The sequence below is a fragment of the Lissotriton helveticus genome, chromosome 10, assembly GCF_964261635.1.
Source record: "Lissotriton helveticus chromosome 10, aLisHel1.1, whole genome shotgun sequence".
NCBI classification, from domain to species: domain Eukaryota; kingdom Metazoa; phylum Chordata; class Amphibia; order Caudata; family Salamandridae; genus Lissotriton; species Lissotriton helveticus.
In genome coordinates this window covers 227,523,112-227,541,823 of record NC_136071.1, presented here as the reverse complement: position 1 = coordinate 227,541,823, position 18,712 = coordinate 227,523,112, and the positions used below count along the sequence as shown (strand labels likewise).

Here is an 18,712-nt window from a genome sequence, read left to right as displayed (position 1 = left end):
CTCCACACTTTTTCAACATTGCAGTGATGTAACTGGACATGAGGTTGGTACGTCTGTCTGCTAAGACCTCCTTAGGGAAGGCCACCCTGGAAAAGATTCCCAGGAGGGCCCTGGCCACTACAGAAGCTGTAGTGGTTCTAAGGGGAATAGCCTCTGGATACCTAGTGGCAAGGTCCACCACCACTAGGATGTAACTATGTCCAGATGCAGTTGGAGGGTTCAAGGGACCAACAATGTCACTCCCTACCCTCTCAAAGGGAACCCCAACCACTGGGATTGGAATTAAGGCGGCCTTTGTAGTGCCACCTGACTTACCACTGGCTTGGCAAGTGACGCAGGAGCGACAAAACTCCATGGTGTCTTCAGACATATGGGCCAGTGAAAATGAGGGGCAATCCTGTCCAAGCCTTGCTTTGCCCCATATGTCATGCAAGGGGAATGTCATGTGCCAGGGAGATAAGAAAACCTCAACTTCTGGAGTATTACCAACCTCCTGGTAGCACCAGGCTTGGGCTCTCTACCTTCACAAAACAGGAGCCCTTCTCCCCAATGGATCCTAAGGGACCCAATGATGTTCCCTGCCTGCTCAGCAGCAGCTTGCTGTCTGAGCTGTTCAAGAGAGGGGCAGGATTGCTGCTCCAAACTCAAGTTTGCCGGCCATACGCTTGACTTACTGTTCACAAATTCAAAAGGTATCATAGTAAAACCTCCATCTCACTACTATGGTCAGACCATGACCTATTAAAATTTGCTATTCCAGTCCACACTACCAAAATTGACTACAGGCATGAATCAACATGGCGAAGGTCATGGCCAAAAGTCACCTCTTTCTCCTTTACAACCTATTTTAGCCCCCCACAAAATAGCCTAGAAGTCCACATTGATCAGGCAGCAACCTCCTTTGAGAGAGCAATAACAGATGCCCTAAACAAAAGCACCCCTCTTACTAGGGCTAAAATCAAATCTAGAGCAGCTCCCTGGTTTACGGAGCAACTGAAGATAGCGAATAGCGAAGCTCTCCTGTAGGACAGCAGAGAGGAAGTGGAGAAAAAGTAAAGATCCGACGGGCCATTGAAAAATATAGATTTATCCAACGCAGTTATCTGGAGAATATTAGGCAAACAAAACAAGTGTTTCTCCTAAATCAGATCGAAATGGCGGCTAACTCAAAAAAGGAACTCTATAAAATCTTAAAAGAATTTACGGCACCTGCCGCTCAGACACACGCCCATATCTCACAGGACTGGACGGATTCTCTTTCCAAATACTTTGACGATACAATCGTTGCAATTTATAACTCCTTTCCGCCTCAAGACAATATAAACCTCTTAGGTAACTATTCCGCTATATCTACGGGATCTCCTCCTATTCTGGAGGAATTCTCCCAGTGTAATCCAGAGGAAGTGGCTAGAGCCATGTTAAAATCAAATAGGGTTCACCTGTGGGCCCGGTGCCAAAGCGATTCATCCCAAACATCGCTCCGGTACCGCTAGACAGTCTCACTGACCTATTTAATAGGTCACAGTCGCAATCAGAGATCCCACAGACATGGAAAGCAGTCAGACTCAGGTCAATCCTCAAAAAACCTACAACAGACCCTAAAATCCCCACTAACTATGGTCCTATCTCATTGCTCCCTCCCTTCGGGAAGATGCTGGCGTCACTGGTTAACCAACAGCTCATTATCCATCTCGAGAGCCATGGACTACTGGACCCATCACAATCAGGTTTCAAGGCTGCCCATAGCACAGAAACAGCTCTGGTAGAAGTAACCGATAACATCAGGTTAGCATTGGACAGAGGGCAGTCATCTATTCTCGTCCTGCTAGATCTATCAGCAGCTTTTGACACCATCTCCCACAGCATCCAACAACTTTGGCTCTGGGAGATTGGTGTCAGAGGGAAGGCCCTGAAGTGGCTCAGAAGCTATTTAATGGACCGAGCTACCACAGTACAGATAGGCGACACAGTCTCATGTAGTAGGCCAGTTAGGATGGGAGTGCCGCAGCGCTCCATTTTGAGCCCTACGCTCTTCAATCTGTGCGTGACTCCACTGGCCAGGGTTATCAGATCTTTCAGCTTTGATTTGTGTCATACGCCGATGATACTCAGATCCTGATCACCCTTGGTCCAGATCCAACGTTTTAAAGACTGCATGTCCCATGTTGATAGGTGGATGAGCACAAATCATCTGCAACTAAACGGAGGCAAAACAGAGATTGTACTGTTTGGCAAGCCTAACGAACATTGGTCTAGTGACTGGTGGCCTTTAAATCTTGGCCCCTGCCCGGTCCCAAGACAGACAGTACGGAATTTAGGAATCCAAATGGATAACCAATTATCAATGAAAAATCAGGTCAACAATATAATTGCCTCATGTTTTGGCATCATGCTAAACTTACGCATTACGGAAATGCCCTGCTGTCCTCAATAAATGAAGATCTTCTCTCTAGGCTTCAGGTTCTGCCTAACACCGCAGCCAGGCTTGTCCTTAACCTCCCGTCAAGATCCCCTTCGGCCCCTGATCTGAGATTCCTCCACTGGCTCCCTGTCAGGAAGCAAATTTATTTTAGGACCCTTTGTTTAACACATAAAAATATGTACGGTAGAGGTCTGAGTTAATGGGCCAAAAAACTAAGCTGGTACCAGCCTCGCAGGACTCTGAGTTTCAGCAATAGATCACTTCTCACACCTCTCAGAATCTGTACTATCAGAAATGGAGGAAGGTCGTTTTCTTTTCTCGCACCCACTCTCTGGAACAAACTGCCCCCGCACCTCCGCAACATCACTGATCATAACTGTTTTCGCAGAGAGCTGAAGACATGGCTGTTCGGCAACTAACTAGCCCTCCCCTTCCAAGCTGACCCCCAAGCTGTCCCCAAGCGCCATGAGACTTTCGGGTAATTTGTGCGCTCCATAAATGCCCCTTGATTTGATTTGAAGTCTGCCCTGGAAGGGCCCCCTGCCCCAAAGAACTCTGCTTGGTCAGGCCCAAGTTCCTCTGGGACAGTTCCTTCACAGGGACTGAGATAATCTCCCTCAGGAGACTGATCCTCACTGGGAGTTTGGGAGGAGGATAATTCCTTACACTTCCTGCTCCTTCTCGTAGGAGCAATATGGTCCAGTCTTTGAGGATCCAGTGCTCCCTCAGTGCTGAGCTGTTTGGCCTGAGCATTGGTGACAGCAAATGCATTAGCAGAGCTGCCCATCATCTCTGCTTGAGTCCTGAACTCTACTTCAGACCAGGCTGAAGTTTCTAGATCATTGTCCAACAGACAATCTACAGGTAGGTCTGGAGATACGACAACTTTTTAGGGCCAGTTACCCCTCTCCAGCTAAGATTCACAACTGCCAAGGAATGGTCAGTCCTGACATTGCTCGCGTGGGTGACTTGGTACTCTTGTCAAAGTATGATCTGTTCAGGGGACACAAGTTTCTCTGTCACCATAGTGACACTGGCCCCTTTGTCCATGTAAGGTACTGCTTATTTTCCCTTGATCAAAGGCTGTTGCCTGTTCTTGCCCATGTTAGTGGGACATACTAGTAAGGTGGCAAGGTATATGCCACCATCACTGACTAGAACAGCCTGAGCTGGAGTTCTGACCAAGTCAGAACCCATCTCAGAACCCAAGGTTAACCCTATAATCCCTTGTTGCTGTGTTAGGTAAGCACCACTTCTGCAGTTGGACAGATTTGTGCATTCAAAGCATTGATTGTTGTTTACCAGTACCACAACATTCTGAAGAGCACATATATAACGTAACACTACTTGGAAATATTGCGTATACAAAGTGGCAGATTCCAACATTTTATTTTTATTTGAGACCAACCCCTCTTCTCCCTACGTTCTCGGCTCACAATTTTAACAGGATAAACTTGCTATTTTTTCCACTTCATAACATAAAGTGTATTTGTGAAGTGCGCGTTAACCCAAGGGTAACTTGGCACTGAATAACAGATGTTTATTGTTACCCAACTCAATGGTTCTCATTTGATCATGAGGTCGAACACAGGCTCCTACAGTGGATGCATTAGTCCACTGAGCCACCAGACCCGGTCAACATACTGCACAAAAAATAAAGTGTTCTACTTTATCGAGCTTTCATATTAATCAATAATTTTGTAGCACATCATTAAAGAAGTCGGAGAGATCCATCAGTTTGATTTTGAATGCAAATTTGCGTTTTACTTTGAGTTTACTAAATAGCAGATTATTAACTAATTAATACAACAGTTTCCTTGTCACAGAATACAAGACCAGATCACATGTGAAAGAATGGATAAGAAGGCAGGTACACAGAGTGGCTCCTGAAGGGCTTTGACCGCTTTGAAAGGCCTGGTTATTCTAAGCATTGGGTGGGGACTAGCATACTTGGGAGGGAGAAGGGTTAATTGGTTTGGGAGTTCTGGACTTACCCGTAGGCAGGGCAGGCTGGAGAGTTCCCCATGCAGTGTGGTCAGACTGTTGTGGCTCACAGACAGATGTTCCTGTGTTCAGAAAGGAGAAATATTCGAAATTTAGAAGTGAAGTAATCTAAAAGACTAAACAAATCATATCTCTTTTTTTCTGTTCCTACAATTAACACAAATAAACAAATGAAATTTGGAAACATAGTATAAAATAGGACAGCAGATAGGTACAGACAGTCAATGCATTGAGAATAGGCCAAGCCGCATGCCTCTCCATATTGGCAAGTCTCTTGCTCCCTCATTAGGTCATATCTTGTACCTTTCAACCGCACCTCTTGGACAAATTGACTGTCTGTTGTCTTACTTGACAATGCCTTGTCCCACTCAAACGTGCAGCATCACACACTCAAACCCACCTCTGGGTCCGCTCTACCCCCACATCTGCACCCACCAAATAACCTGTTTGTTTCACACCATACCTCATTAAACTGGTCTTCTGTTTCCACTAAACCATGTACTCTGTCCCACCAAGCAAGGCTTCTTGTCTCAATAAACCACACATCATGGCTACTAGTTAGTTGTCATGACTGGTCCCTATTCAATTTGCCCATCAGTGTGACAACTTTTTGACCTTGGATCCAAACATGAAAGTTGATCGATCTGGTGAAGCAAAATATTCAGCACAATCAAAAACAGGCAAAGATATTGTTGATATATTGCTAAATTTCGGTTTAGAGTAATATTGACATGGTTTGTTTACTCATAGAAAATGAAAATTAACATAAGAAATATATCCACTATTTTTCTAGCCAACATTATAGACGGGAGACCACCTAAAGGCGCTATATAATTCTATGTGGGATCCAAACTCCTATCTAAGCTATATTGTATATGTATTAAGGCCATTCCGCAGAACGTTCAACAACAAACCTTGAATATCAGCTACCTGCCAGCCTCCCCAGAAAGAGTTTTCAAAATGCACAGAGAGAAGAAGTCTCCACAAATACGTGATTCATCTTGTATGTGCTACTTCCACCTCCCGTCCCCCCACCACCACCACCGTCATCACCACCACAGAATGAATGTAAAGTAACCCAAATGTGAATTAGGGAGATGTTTGGAGACATTTGTCGGCTGCAGTAACAGGAACAAACGTTGTCTCTGAATGCCAGAGCCATACCTTCCTGTCACATTACTCTGCAACACGACTGCTGCATCAGCCTTGCTTAACATTTTGGCGTACCTAGCCTAGGAGACCTTTTGGACCGGACTATGTTACTATTTCCTATTTACTTTTATCAACCAACATAGCCTTGATAAAGTTACAGTGACACATGTCGGCTGTTTCTCTTTTCATCACGACTACCTTCGATACTTTGGACATTACTACATGGTTGTGAACTTCAAACTGCTGGCCTTCTAGCTACAAGAACTGCAATATATCTATTTTTCATTTTAAATGTGGAATCTTCTCAACTGTTCTCAATACTTATAACATCACTTTCTGGCTGTGAACTCTACATTGGTCATACATATTTTGATTTAACCGGAGGGAAAACAACATAGGTCAAAGTTTTACGCTACAGCTTTGTTTATAAAACAGGTCCAGTATAACGACTTTCAATTTTCGTGTTCATATACTTCATTGATTATGGTTACTCTTTGGGTATGATCCAGATTCATTTTGTATCCCAAAGACTAAGACCCTAGTTGTTGAAGATGCCTCGCAACAAGCCACATTTCTTCGTTTTCAGTCTCATCGACACACATGTCTCCAAACTGAAGGCAGAATAAACTATCTGAGGACAACATCTCAAGTGTGGGACACTAGAAGCTTTGGGTCAACCTCATTAGTCAAACTGAGTCGACCTATGACTAAAACCCCAAACAAATTGGGCATGCAGTCAAAATATTTTCCAAACCCAACCGCCAGAAGGCAGATAAGGCACATGATGTGGATGTAAAATATGTACACCGACCTTGGGATACAAGTGGGAGACTGTATCTCAAAATACAATTTAGAGATGCAGAGGATGACATGGTTGCGTGGAGAAGTGTACAGTAAGTGCAAGGAGCCTCCCTTGGTGCAGTAGGCTGCACCGAGTCAAATTGGGGGTGCTGCTCCCCCACAGAGGTGGGAATTGGGATCAGAAGTTATATTGTGATGCATACTTAGAGTCAGTCCCTCTAAAAAGAGAGACGTTTACTGTATTGTATTGCATTGCATTGCATTGCATAATTTCTCTAGCACTTTCCTACCTCCTGTCGAGGTCCCAAAGCGTTTTACAGACCATGGGGCCAATTTATCCGGTGATTCACAAATGAGAAAAGGGAGTTAGTAATGGGCTTATCTATTTGTACAGAGTAGTGGTGTCATGTGTGATACCCATAGAATGTGTTTGTTTTGCAAGTCAGACAGTAAAATGCAGGATTCATAAACAAACAAGCACTGGCAAAGTCTACAGGTCTCACTCATGCGAGCTATTCTTTTTACCCATGTTGAACAGCATGGCTGGAAGTTTTTTTTGTTAAAACACGTTCTATGACAGTCAGGGCAGGCCATGGTACTGCATTTTATTTGAATCTTTCAGCCATGAAGGACAGCAGGTGTGCTGCTAGGCAACATAGCTTAAAACATTGACAAAGCTACTAGGTTGAATCAGCTAGACCTATTGGCTTTGTCAATGCTTTCTTTGGGAGATTCCGACTAGAGAGTGGGAGTATGGAAAGATCACATTGTTACAGGAGATGGCTGTATTTGGCCCACGCTCCAGGGACGGGACAAGACAAACACATGAAGAGGAAGTGAAGCCAGCACACGATGAAGTGGTAAGCAATGGGCAGGTTCTAATCTCCTAGTGAGTAAACAAAATGTCTCACAAGCGACAGCACATGCTCTGTTTCAGTCAAGACCTAAAAAAGGAACATACTGGGCATGTTTCCTTTTTTCAACAGATTTTATTGCATTTAAGAATTGCATTACATTTTCGACATTACATTATAGCATCTTGCGATGACAATAGGTCATCTCACCCTATATTATGTTAAACATCCCAGTTTTTAAGACAATAGTAGGCATGTTTCCTGTACAGAAATGTGTTAGCAAAGCAGTTCTGCATTGAAAAACAAATTGCAGTCCAAGATATTTTTCAGGCAGAGATAAGACAATATTGTAATTGCTTTTTTGAATGCTGAAAATGCACTTATCAAATCAAATGAGATTTTTGTGGGCAGTATTCATAACCTACAATAAAGCTAAGGATTTTGTTAAAGGATCCAGGTATTTTACGACCATCCAATCAGTGCACTGGCCAAGAAGTATCTGATATCTTCTCAACTGGATGGGTTTCTAAGCAATGATGCTCTCTGTTGCCAGGTCTTTCTATTGTGTTCATAGAACAGCTAATAACGGACTTTCGAGGGACAACACCGATATTGCCATTTAAAGTGGCTGGTTAGATTACTGGAGAATGGCTTTTGTCAACGATGTAGCAGTCATCACAAGTAACATAGATAGAACAATGTCAATAATAGTCTCTACAACACGTTTGGAGAAAATTCAGAGTTCTGTCTCAACAACTATAAGCCTAGTCACTCCTATGTATTTATTTATTTATTTTAGAGTTTTATAGAGCGCGAACTTGACCCGTGAGGGTATCAGAGCGCTTTACAGGAATTATCACAGTGTACAAACAAAGTCAATGTGCAGAAGTATACAGAAACTGTACAAAGGGGTGTATTTACAATTAATTCAAACACACTTTTTCATACCATGAATTCTTAATTCTATTAGTAGTCTCCCACCCTTTCGTTATCTGATGTTGTTACGCCCATGGAAAGCAAAGGTCATACTTTTCTTTGAATCTTCTGGACAAGCATAGTTTTCTCCTTCGTTGCTCCATACTCTCTTAAATTCCTCTGTTGTGTTCCCCACCCCAAATTATATCCCATTTTCGAAGGCATCCTCTAGCTATGTATGTTTCTTTCTCCGCCCCTGAGCACCAATCTAAGTCTTCCTCCCATCCCCGGAGATATGGTGGTCTGGATGCCCCCCACATTTTGGCTATATTCCTTTTTGCCACTATTGCCGCTACTTTAACCCATATCACTGTGTACTTGGGCTGTATTGTTTTCTTGACTATAAAAGTGATGGTGTTTGAACTCAGCCATCATCTGGAATTGCTTGTGCCACAGCTACCAGGGGTTGAACAGAGTATCAACGAGACTTGAATTAAGACATAAGCAGTGTATGTTTATTAAGTTGGTAAGGGTTCCTACATCCCATATTATTACCAATTTATGAAAGTCTGAACTAAGATAAAGCAGTTGATTTTACTTTATTTCGCACACTACATTGAACTTAGAAAACATACTATCAAGCTGGTGTCTTATGTGCAAAAAGCTCTAAGTTATGGACTGGGCTAAATGATGTAAGAAATTTGTGAAGTTTTCCCTGTACACTAAACAATGGCTATTCGAACAGAAAGCTATCTATAGAATCTATATAACACGCAATTGCAAACATATACAAGAGGCATGGAGAAGCGATATCCAGATATGCAGACAAATGCTATTTGTTCCTTCAGAATTGAGCCTATATGAAAATGCGTAAAATGAAAGTATTAGACAGTTTTTTTTAGCAAGGTTTGACTGCCGTGGTTACTGTTTAATTAAACTTAAAATCTTGCAGCCACTTTCGTTAAACTCATGCATTCATGGAATGTAGGGGGATCACCAAATCTTGCCATCTCCTTCACAAAAGAACTTGCTTTCAGTTATTCAGAGCACCATTTCATAAATAAAAAGACTCAGAGGCCCGGACGGGGCCCTGAAGTGCGCACCATTAATAAATGAAGAGGCTTTAACACCCCTCGCCCCACTGTAGACACATCCCCCCCCATGGCAACCCGGGAACCTGTGTTACTTACTGTCTGGCAGGGGACGGTCCTTCTCAGTCTCTGGCGCTCACCCACCACTTCATATTTCATTAATGAAGACTGAGGCCCGGCCGGGGGCCTGCGCGTGCGCAGTTAAACTTTCACACAGTTTGAGAAGAGCCTCTGAGGCCCGGGCATTCGTACCATTTAATTTATTAAGAAGCCGGGGCCGGTGTTTGGCCCGTGCGCAAGATTCATGCTGTTCATTATGAAGAGGCTTGCCACTTGCTGGCTCTGCTGCTGAGTGAGCCGAGGGGGGGCCCCACCCGGAGCGCTGGGGCCCGAGGCCCCCCCCAAAACGCGGGGGCTGCGGGGGCCTGTGTTACGCCCCTGCTAAACATCACCTAAGCATCACGTCAGTCTGCCCTTGGAATCTGGCATCTGTTGATTCTCCCCTAGTGTCCGTCCGCTGCTCGTGTTCTAATTAAATTACGGTTTTCCACTTCCACTCACCCGTTATTTATGTCCTGCTCCCCCATAACAAAAACAATTATAACAAACAAGCATGAGAACAGGCAGGAAGAAGTTGCCAGCAGTGCAAGTACAAAAAAACTAGAAGACATTTCTTATGTTAAAATCGTTTTCAATCAGGTTGTTCAGTTGTATATAATGTTGTCTTGGTTTGTATAACGGTAACAAAAATGCTAAACACTTTTTATTATAACTTTTCAGCATGCTGCACAGCAGCCACAATGCTCTACAACATAGCCTAAAGCTCTGGCTAAAAACATAAGGTCCCAAAAGCGAGACCTATTGGCTATGCCAATGCTTGTTTATTCTTGTTCCTCATCACTATTAAGAGTGTCCTCCGTCCTCGATCTGCTGTCGTAGGACCGGGACTGCTGTTTTCCTTGGTATGTATTCAAGTTAAATTGCTAGATTGTGGAGGAAGCCTGATTTAGACACTAGATGAGACATTGATACATACAAGAGATGGACAACAAATTAAGTATCGTTGCTTCTCAAAAGGATGGCACTATTAAGAAAATGGGCCCATCTTCCATCCTGATCGGCTAAAGTAGATAAAATTAAAATGTTCCCATTGGGTTTCCATTCTACATATCAAATTTTTTGGGGGAGTGTTGATTACTACTGCTCACCTTACTAAGACATAATAGAAGAATGAGTCATGTCTATGTGGTGAGGAAAGGCAGATCTAGAAAATGAATTATTTATGGACTACATTCTTTTCATCAGTGCTCATGGCACTCTTGATGCAGCAGTACACGAAATATGTGTGCTGGACCACTTATCTAACTTTCTCCAAGGCCTGGTCAATTCTTGGGCGTCATCTGACCAACTTCCTTGCGCCATGATCCGACTATTAATAATAGAAAAACTTCTAAAGCGTGATAATTACTTCAAAGAAGTGCTCCAGCGCTGCAAAGTCAACTCCAGAGAAAGGCATACTTATCTCCTTTCCTTCTTCCTACTCCACAAGGTCAGTGACAGAACATGAACACAATGAGATACTGTTTCCCTAACTCTCCAATAGTTTCTTCCCTTCTCTATAAATAAGAAAAATAGGAAACATTTTTGCTCTACCCACCAACATTTACTGCAGCTTCTACCATGAGGCACATGGCATACGGTGCATTCACACAGACATGGCACGCATTCACGCAGATACATAGTGTTTTGTGATAGCTACACTCACTATGCATTCACATTTATCTGGCACAATGCAGCAGGAGAGCCCTAAAGATCTATCGGAGCTCAGCCATCTACTCAGAACTGGAGGGTGGGAGGGGGGGGTAGGCTTTATCCAGTTCTCCCTGCAGCAGAGCTATATTTAAAGGGTAAAAATAAATGTACACTGGTGAGTCGCACGGTGATTAGCATCAGTTTTAGGCTTGCCAGATATAGGGCTCTATAAATAGATATCTGTGAAATAAGTCTAATGGATGAGGGAACGTGGCTTGACCTATTTGAGTGCAGACCAAACGCCAGACAAAATAATCTAAATAGTTTAAAAATACAAATTTTAAAGCAACAATTAGCTATTCCACTACAAAAATAGACAGAAGGCCGACAGAAGATTGAAACTGCCCAGCAGCATTTCAATAAACAGGAGAGAGTTTTGGCCTCATAATGTGGATACTGCAGTGGGGGAATGCCACTCTTACCATTTTGTATTCCTTCACTGGCCTAAAAATGTTAACAGTATACACGTAACAGGAGACGTTACATGGCATCAACTTCTACCAACCCATCAGACACCTTCGATATGCGTCTCAGGCAAGAGCCAACTGCCCTCGCATTAGGAAGACCAAAAGCGGAGAATGGTCCTTTTTCATACCTCACCTCACAAACATCTCAGAACCCCCTGCCCCCATGGACTTCCGAAGGAACATCAAGACATGGCTCTTCCAGACGAAACAGCCGTGATCGCCCCCCCAGCCTTGCCATCCCCTGCGCCAGGATACCTTCCTGTGTGATGATTCGCCACGCTCTACAAATTCACATAACATACATGGCAGACTTTTAAGAGAGCCTGGAAACACTCCTTCATAAAAGGGAAATGTACACAGTGGGAGACAGATAATTGCTCCCCAAGGCACTGAAATGATTGACTAGTAGACAAAACTCACACGAGACACACATAAAAGATTATCTTCTTTTAGAGCTAATGCAAAGCTGATGGCCAGTGAAAGATTTGGGCATACATACATCAGCAGTCATCGTCCCAGGGGTATCTCATATCTGGGAGACTGGGATTACGGACTGTGCACAACTCTCTTGATTCCAGCCTGGGCTATAAGAGATGACCTTACCTTAACTTTGCAAAGGTGCATGGAATAATTACCATCCATATACTGCTGTTTATAGAACAAGTAACCAATTGTATTCTATATTCTCTTTATGTAATCGAAACGGACATGTAATATGTTCTCTTCAATACGTATGTACACAGATGTTTTTTAATTTATTAAAGACAGCATTTTTTTTTAAAACCTACATAAGCAGACATCAGAGGAAGATAGGGTAATACTGCAGTTCCTCATAGTAGGACTCTTCTAGCTTAAGGGGATTATTTCAGTGCTACATGGGTGATCTGCAGGTAAACAAGAATGCAATCACTTTTGGGTTCCTCTTCTTTCAAAGCAACTTGTACACTCGGAGGTTGTGTGTTCCCACAGTCAGGTAGGATACTTAAAATGCTACACACATTGCGTCAGCAAAAGGAAAGTTAAAATCTACAAGACTCTAAAATCATTTCTTCGCGACAGGGAGATGTGAGACACTACTAAATAGGTCATACCACTGCTCCCGGTAATAGGCTTACATAACAACGTTCAAGGCAAAGCCCACACAAATAACCTGGCAAGCAACTTACATGCTTTGGCAATACCTCTGACCACACCCATTAAACCTCAGAACACACCAAAGTATCAATTATCAAAACACACCTATTGCAAGCCACAGCTGAACTATAAATACACCCTTCATGTTGTCACAGCTCATAAACCTAATTAGACTCTCAACTGTGAGGATCCCGAAATCGACTCGAAGGTACTGGAGCGGGTTAGTGCTGCAAGGCCATACTAATAGCAGAATGAGCGCTATATAAACACCTCTGGCATAACATTAAGCAACAGATTGCAGGCCCCTCATACACCTGGTTAACTACTGAGAAGCTGAGGAGATTGTTGCCTTTCTAATGGCTGGTCAGTAACTCCTCCTCACTAAGTACTTACCTGGGCAGGAGAGACAACCAGACTCAAGGTAATTAATGAATCTCAGTAAACACAACTTGATGTAATATTCTTTATAGGCAGTTGTTTGGAGCAGGATTTATGAGATTTTTCTCAATTGAAACTGCAGTATTTAAAGCCGCGTTTCTTTACCGTTTCACTTCTGCCAGCCCCACTGAATGAACACTGAAAGCCAGGGACCCCTAAACCATTACTACTATTTAAGGACACTCGGTGCTCAGAGTACATGCTGCCTACTTGGAAGTGGTACTATACATGTGGCGGTATTTCAGCTTTGTCAGAAAGTGCAGACAGGCCCCCTTTCCACTATAAGAAACATATGTGCCTGGAGTCTTAAAGTGCCTGACCATGAAAATCCGGGGGTGGGGAAAAATGCAGGTGGGAAGGGCCTTTTAGGCAGTCTACCAGTGCACACAGAAATAGCTCACTGAGCAGCTAGAAGACTGTCTCTCCAAGTATGCAGATGTGTAGGGTTTTGTAGGAAATCAAGAGCAATTCTAAATTGTTTAGTCAGAAGCGGATTGTTAGTTCAGGTTGGAATATGTTTGAATGAGAACAGTGACTGCAAATTCACACGGTTGGTCCTGTTCTGGCAAACTGCTTCGGACTAAAAAGTTTTTTTTAAATGCTTATGATTATTTTTGTTTACATTTTTAGTGATTTTCTTGATAAGTTTATTAAATATATTGGGGAGGCAATAGAGTAGACTGCAAGTACAAATTACTGTTACACAGTGATAATATTCTCTTGTAAAAGGAATCTCCTTGATACACATATTTAGCTCAAAAGGTTTATGATTTTGGACAGACAATAACGACCATATTTCATTTTGGTCTGTGTACTCCCTGCATAGGTGTAATGGACTCTCGGGGGTCTGCAGGCCTCAGGTTAAGAAACACCGATTTAGCCTGATGCTGCGCTCTCAAGTATTTGCTGGACAGGAAACCTTGAGAAGCCAACAAAAAGTGGCCACACTATAGAATGGTCAGCCTTTTATTTCAGAAATGTTTTAGTGTTACTAAGTTTCCCTGTGTGCAGGCTTTCACCAACCAAGTACCTATAATTAAGCCAGTCCCAAATGTGGGTGAAAAACAGCTGTAGTTGTGGCTTTATTACTAAGCAAGACATATGAGATCCCATATATGGAGGTTAGTTATCTGAATTGTAATGGTTTAGAAGGGAGATTAATGTGAAGAATAAAATGATCACATATGATGTGGCTCCTGTTTAATACGGTCATAATGAGGTGTATGGTTTGTTGTTTTCAATCAAAATAAAAAAACAACAATACAATAAGCAACACATCACAATCTTTGAGAAGAGATATGTGTCATTTATGCAGTCCTTTTGGGAACTGGTCACCTAAAACCACAAAAGCATGGTATTATTACTGTAGACTCTTAACAATTAAGGCATTTGGCACATACACATAATAGTTAAAAGACACGTATTGAGGATTAAATACTAACACTGCCAGGTCTGGTTGCTCATGGCTTACCTGAAGCTCAACCTAACCAAGACAGGATTCCTACTAGGTGCCTATTCCAGGCTGCTCCAACCAGTAGCTCGTAAGCTTCTGGTAGCTCCCCAGCTCTCCACAAGTACCTCTCCTGTGTGCAGCCCAGCCAAATAAATCAGAAGCTTTAACTTAGTTGCATTAATATATGTATACCATATTTTAAAAGTGTATAGTTGAGACATAAATGTGTGTATTTTCAAAACTCATAAGCTGATGCTTGAAGAAAAATTGTTCGGTGATCAATGATGCAGCCTTGGGGAGATGTATTCCTAATATGATTACCCTGGTGCAAAGGGCATTGCAGCTATGTAATTACGTATTACCCATGTAGAGGTATTCCACATTGACAAGGCCTTTTTAGGTCTTGCCTACACAGCACGTATGTGCTGCATAGGAGAGCCTTTAGCCGTAGCTCTGCTCATTTTCAAGCACACACTTGTGCTTGTGGCGGCATCCACCTTGCGGAGCGAACAGCGGCGCGCCACAAGCACGAGTGCAGTGCTTGAAAATTAGCAGACTGCGCGGGCGCGCACGCACCACTCCTGGGCTTGTTTCTTTTATTTCTAAAGTCCATTGCTTTGAAAGCAGTGGCTGATAATAAGAGCCTACACCCTGTTTTCAAAGGGCAGGGCTGGTGTGGCAAGACCCTTTCCTGATAATAGCCTTTTTTTATATTGTGCTACATACAGCCCTTCTTCTGTTTCTATGCTCTGTGCACAATGCATGTGACTGCCACCCGATCTGTGGGATTAATTGTGGACATCCTCCTCGGAAGCATCGGAGACTGGGATTCAAACTCGCGATGGATCATCGTATTTGTCGGCAGAGAGCTGTCTGCTCAGCAAGGGATCATACAGGCTCTTCCCAATATGGACCAAATTCTTGCATTTTGACAGTGCTATCAGCAGACCCCGTGCTTTTAATGAGACATCACCGGCACTTGACTTGCAGGACTCTGACATTCTTTAAGGGAGCATCGCCGTCCCTTCTCAGAAGGGCTGCTATACTGGTTACTACGGAGTAACCCAGCTTTGAACGGATCAAGTGGGGTTTAATGGAGTAAAAAGCTGCAAATCACATTAGCTCAGTGCCTTTATTTTTCATTGGCCAAAACCAACACTTTACAGTAGAGTCCCTGTTTTTTTTTTTTTTTTCAAAACCTTTATTGAAAGACACGTAGAAGTACAAGCGCAGGCCTACAACCACAGGGGCCGGCCGTAAAAGCAGGAGAGTCAAAAAAAAGGGCAACATCAATGCGTACAATAGAATGAATACAGGATAGACGTGAAATAAAGACGTTAAACAGTCAGCGCCAGGATAAGAAAGGTTTCATTTTACATTTTATAGAGGAGGCAGCAACCATATCTACCGGGCGTCACGCAACATATACAGAAAAAGAGGGGGGGGGCGGGAGGGAGACAGCCCCCCACGCAATCAAATAACCCTAGTAGGGCAAAGCCCAAAGACCTCCCACGCCCAGCAAAGGTCCAAAAATAAAGGACAAATGTCAGCGAACAAATAACGTGGACGCCACATGTACAGCCCTCCCGCCCCGGAAAAGGAGAAAGTGCGGACACGTACGAAACAAAGGAGCGAAGATAAAGGGACATAGCCCACCCCCGAAAAAGCAAAAAGGGACCATAGAATAAAACAAACTAAAATAACAAACACCCCCCCCACCCTACATCACTGTAATGGCTACGGCCTACCCCACTAAACAGCGTGCCTGTCGCCCAGAGTCACCCGAAATATAGAAGAAAGAGAAAGGGAATAATAACAAAGAAAGAGAGAGAAGGAGAGGAAAAAGAAGGATAGGAGAGGAGAGGAGCCAGCGATCGAAACATGGAATACTACCCCACCCGCAACAACGGATCACCTATCGAGGTCGAAAAGGACATTGAAAAAAGCCCACACAAGGATGAAAAACAAGAACTAACCAAAATAATGAGGCCTGGAGATGCCATTTAAAAGGGTCCCACAGGTACTCCGGCACAATCACCCATGTCCACTTTTATGAAGAGTCGAGCTTCCAGACCCCGCCACGGCCGAAAAGCAGAATGATACCGTGGGTCCATACCAGTCCAGGAAGGCCAGTGGGATCTCCGCAAAACACCGTCCCGGCCAACAAGAAGCAACCAGGAGAACTCGGCAGCAGTCAGAATGCAAAAGTACCTCAACGATCCACGTGGCCAAGCACAATATCTGGGCTGTCCAGCACGAAGCAGAGAAATCAGGATGTAGGAAACACTGCAGCATCGGCACCGGGTCCACATGATCCCATGGAATCAAACACCCAGCTGGAGATCCCAGCATAGCAGCCGGAGAAGTTTCAACCATTACAATTTGGGAAGACGACACCGCGTCACAAAATGGCGGAGCAGCCATGGCGGAGATCCGCGACTCCAAGTCTCGGCATTTCAAGGACAGGTCGATCCCCAAAGCAGCCAGGGCAGACAAGACAGCACTCCGAGCAGGGGCCGCCCGAATCAAACGAGGGCTGGAGAGAACAAATGCAGCAATTTCCCCGTCTCCAGGAGAAAGACTCTCCGAGGGGCCATCCGCCATCTTAAGCACAGCGCCCGCCGCCATCATCGTGGGCGCCTCCAAGTCCACCAGGAGCACCGGCGGCCCCAGGGCACACAACCGATCCGCGGCGGATGGCGCTCGGCGGAGAAAGGAGAGTCACCAGAAGAACGGGCGTGCTCCCCACAACACTCGGGGGGAGCCCAGCACCGGACCCCGGACGGGACAAGCAACAGGAGTGGGCTACCCACTTGAGGGGTGCCGGACAGCGCGGCTTCTCTTCTTCGGGCCGGCAGGCAATCGGACATACGGGGTGGCCCACCCGCGGGGGTGGGTCCGCTCCAGGGCTTCCGGCCCGCGGCTCTCAGGGCTCCCAGCATCGGGTCTCTCCACCGGTTCCGGACCGCCGGTACTCCGAGCATCTCCGGGCAAGCACAGCACTCGAGGCCCCGGCTTCAGGGCCGGGAAGGCCAGCAAGGCAACAGGGGCAGAACGCCGAAATAACTGCACGCCAGAGCCCCGGAAAAGGATGGTAAGTGAAGGCTCTTCCTTGGTGACCAAATTCGGAACACCCCGAACAGGATGAAATACAGGATAGGTGGCGGGGAGGAAGAAATCACGGAGCGAGGCGGTTATGCGACTGTTCCGATCGCCATCTTGGCTCCTCCCTCCGAGTCCCTGTTTTTTTAATTCAACAGTTAGGGCACTTCCCCAATGGGATTTTTTTTTACTGTTAATTGATCAATACAGACATTTATCTGGAGGGCCGTGATTTTTTTTTAATTGGCGTCAATAACACCTGTGTGTAGCACTATGACACTTTTAATGGGATTTCAGGGACACTTCTCTGTGAGGCTGGCTTACGTTTAACAAGACAGTAGGTGCTATAAAACTTGTCTAGCGCTTTATTGTGCTTCAAATGGCACAGTGCTTGAAATTTGTTTGGAGGACTCCTATTTTTATTGATTTTTAGGTCGAGCAGACGTACTCTCAATGCGTGAGCATTGAGAGTGTCTGGCTCGACAACTATTGTTGCCCGTTATTGGGAATGTGGACACCAAAGTGTCACGAGCGTTTCCCTCGCAGTTTTCACCGCGGGAGCGCGCGTCTGACCCGCGCATGCGCAGAGTAACTGTCAGCCATTTTTTTTTTTTTTCAGACATACAGGCACACGGCACAGACACTCGCTCACACACACCCCCTCCCCCACAGTCACACACACGCACTCCAAGACACATACACGCACGCACACACATACACAGCCCGCCCGAGGGCCCCCCCCGCACTCGCGCGCGCACATTTCCCCTCCCCCCCCCCCCACACCCCACTTACCGAGTTCTTTTCGTGTGTCCCTCTCTCCTTCGGCAGGCAGCGGGTCATCCTCAGCAGCAGGCGGGGCTCTCCACGAGCACGGGAGCCCCGCTAGCTGACACGCAAATCTTCCGGCAATCTTCCGGCTGACGGGCACAGGAGCGCGGGGTAGGCTCCCGTCTGCTTCCTGTCTTTTTGCGGCCCCGCCCCGTCCCAACACAGGTTGCCTGGCTTCCTGTACAAGCCGGGCTGCGGCGGTGAGTTTTTATTGTACTTGTTTTTAGGGTCAGTCACGA

At 44.9% G+C, this 18,712-nt stretch overlaps 1 protein-coding gene across 2 annotated transcripts in view; it reads right to left on the bottom strand.

The window, feature by feature from the left end:
- The window catches only part of FLII (FLII actin remodeling protein), a 244,281-nt gene that overhangs the window by 162,547 nt on the left and 63,022 nt on the right, over window positions 1–18,712 (bottom strand). For both annotated transcript variants that reach the window (XM_078665183.1, XM_078665182.1), the window contains exon 3: window positions 4,417–4,488. In XM_078665183.1, the coding sequence (XP_078521309.1) occupies window positions 4,417–4,488 (72 nt within the window). The remainder of the gene's footprint in view (window positions 1–4,416; window positions 4,489–18,712) is intronic.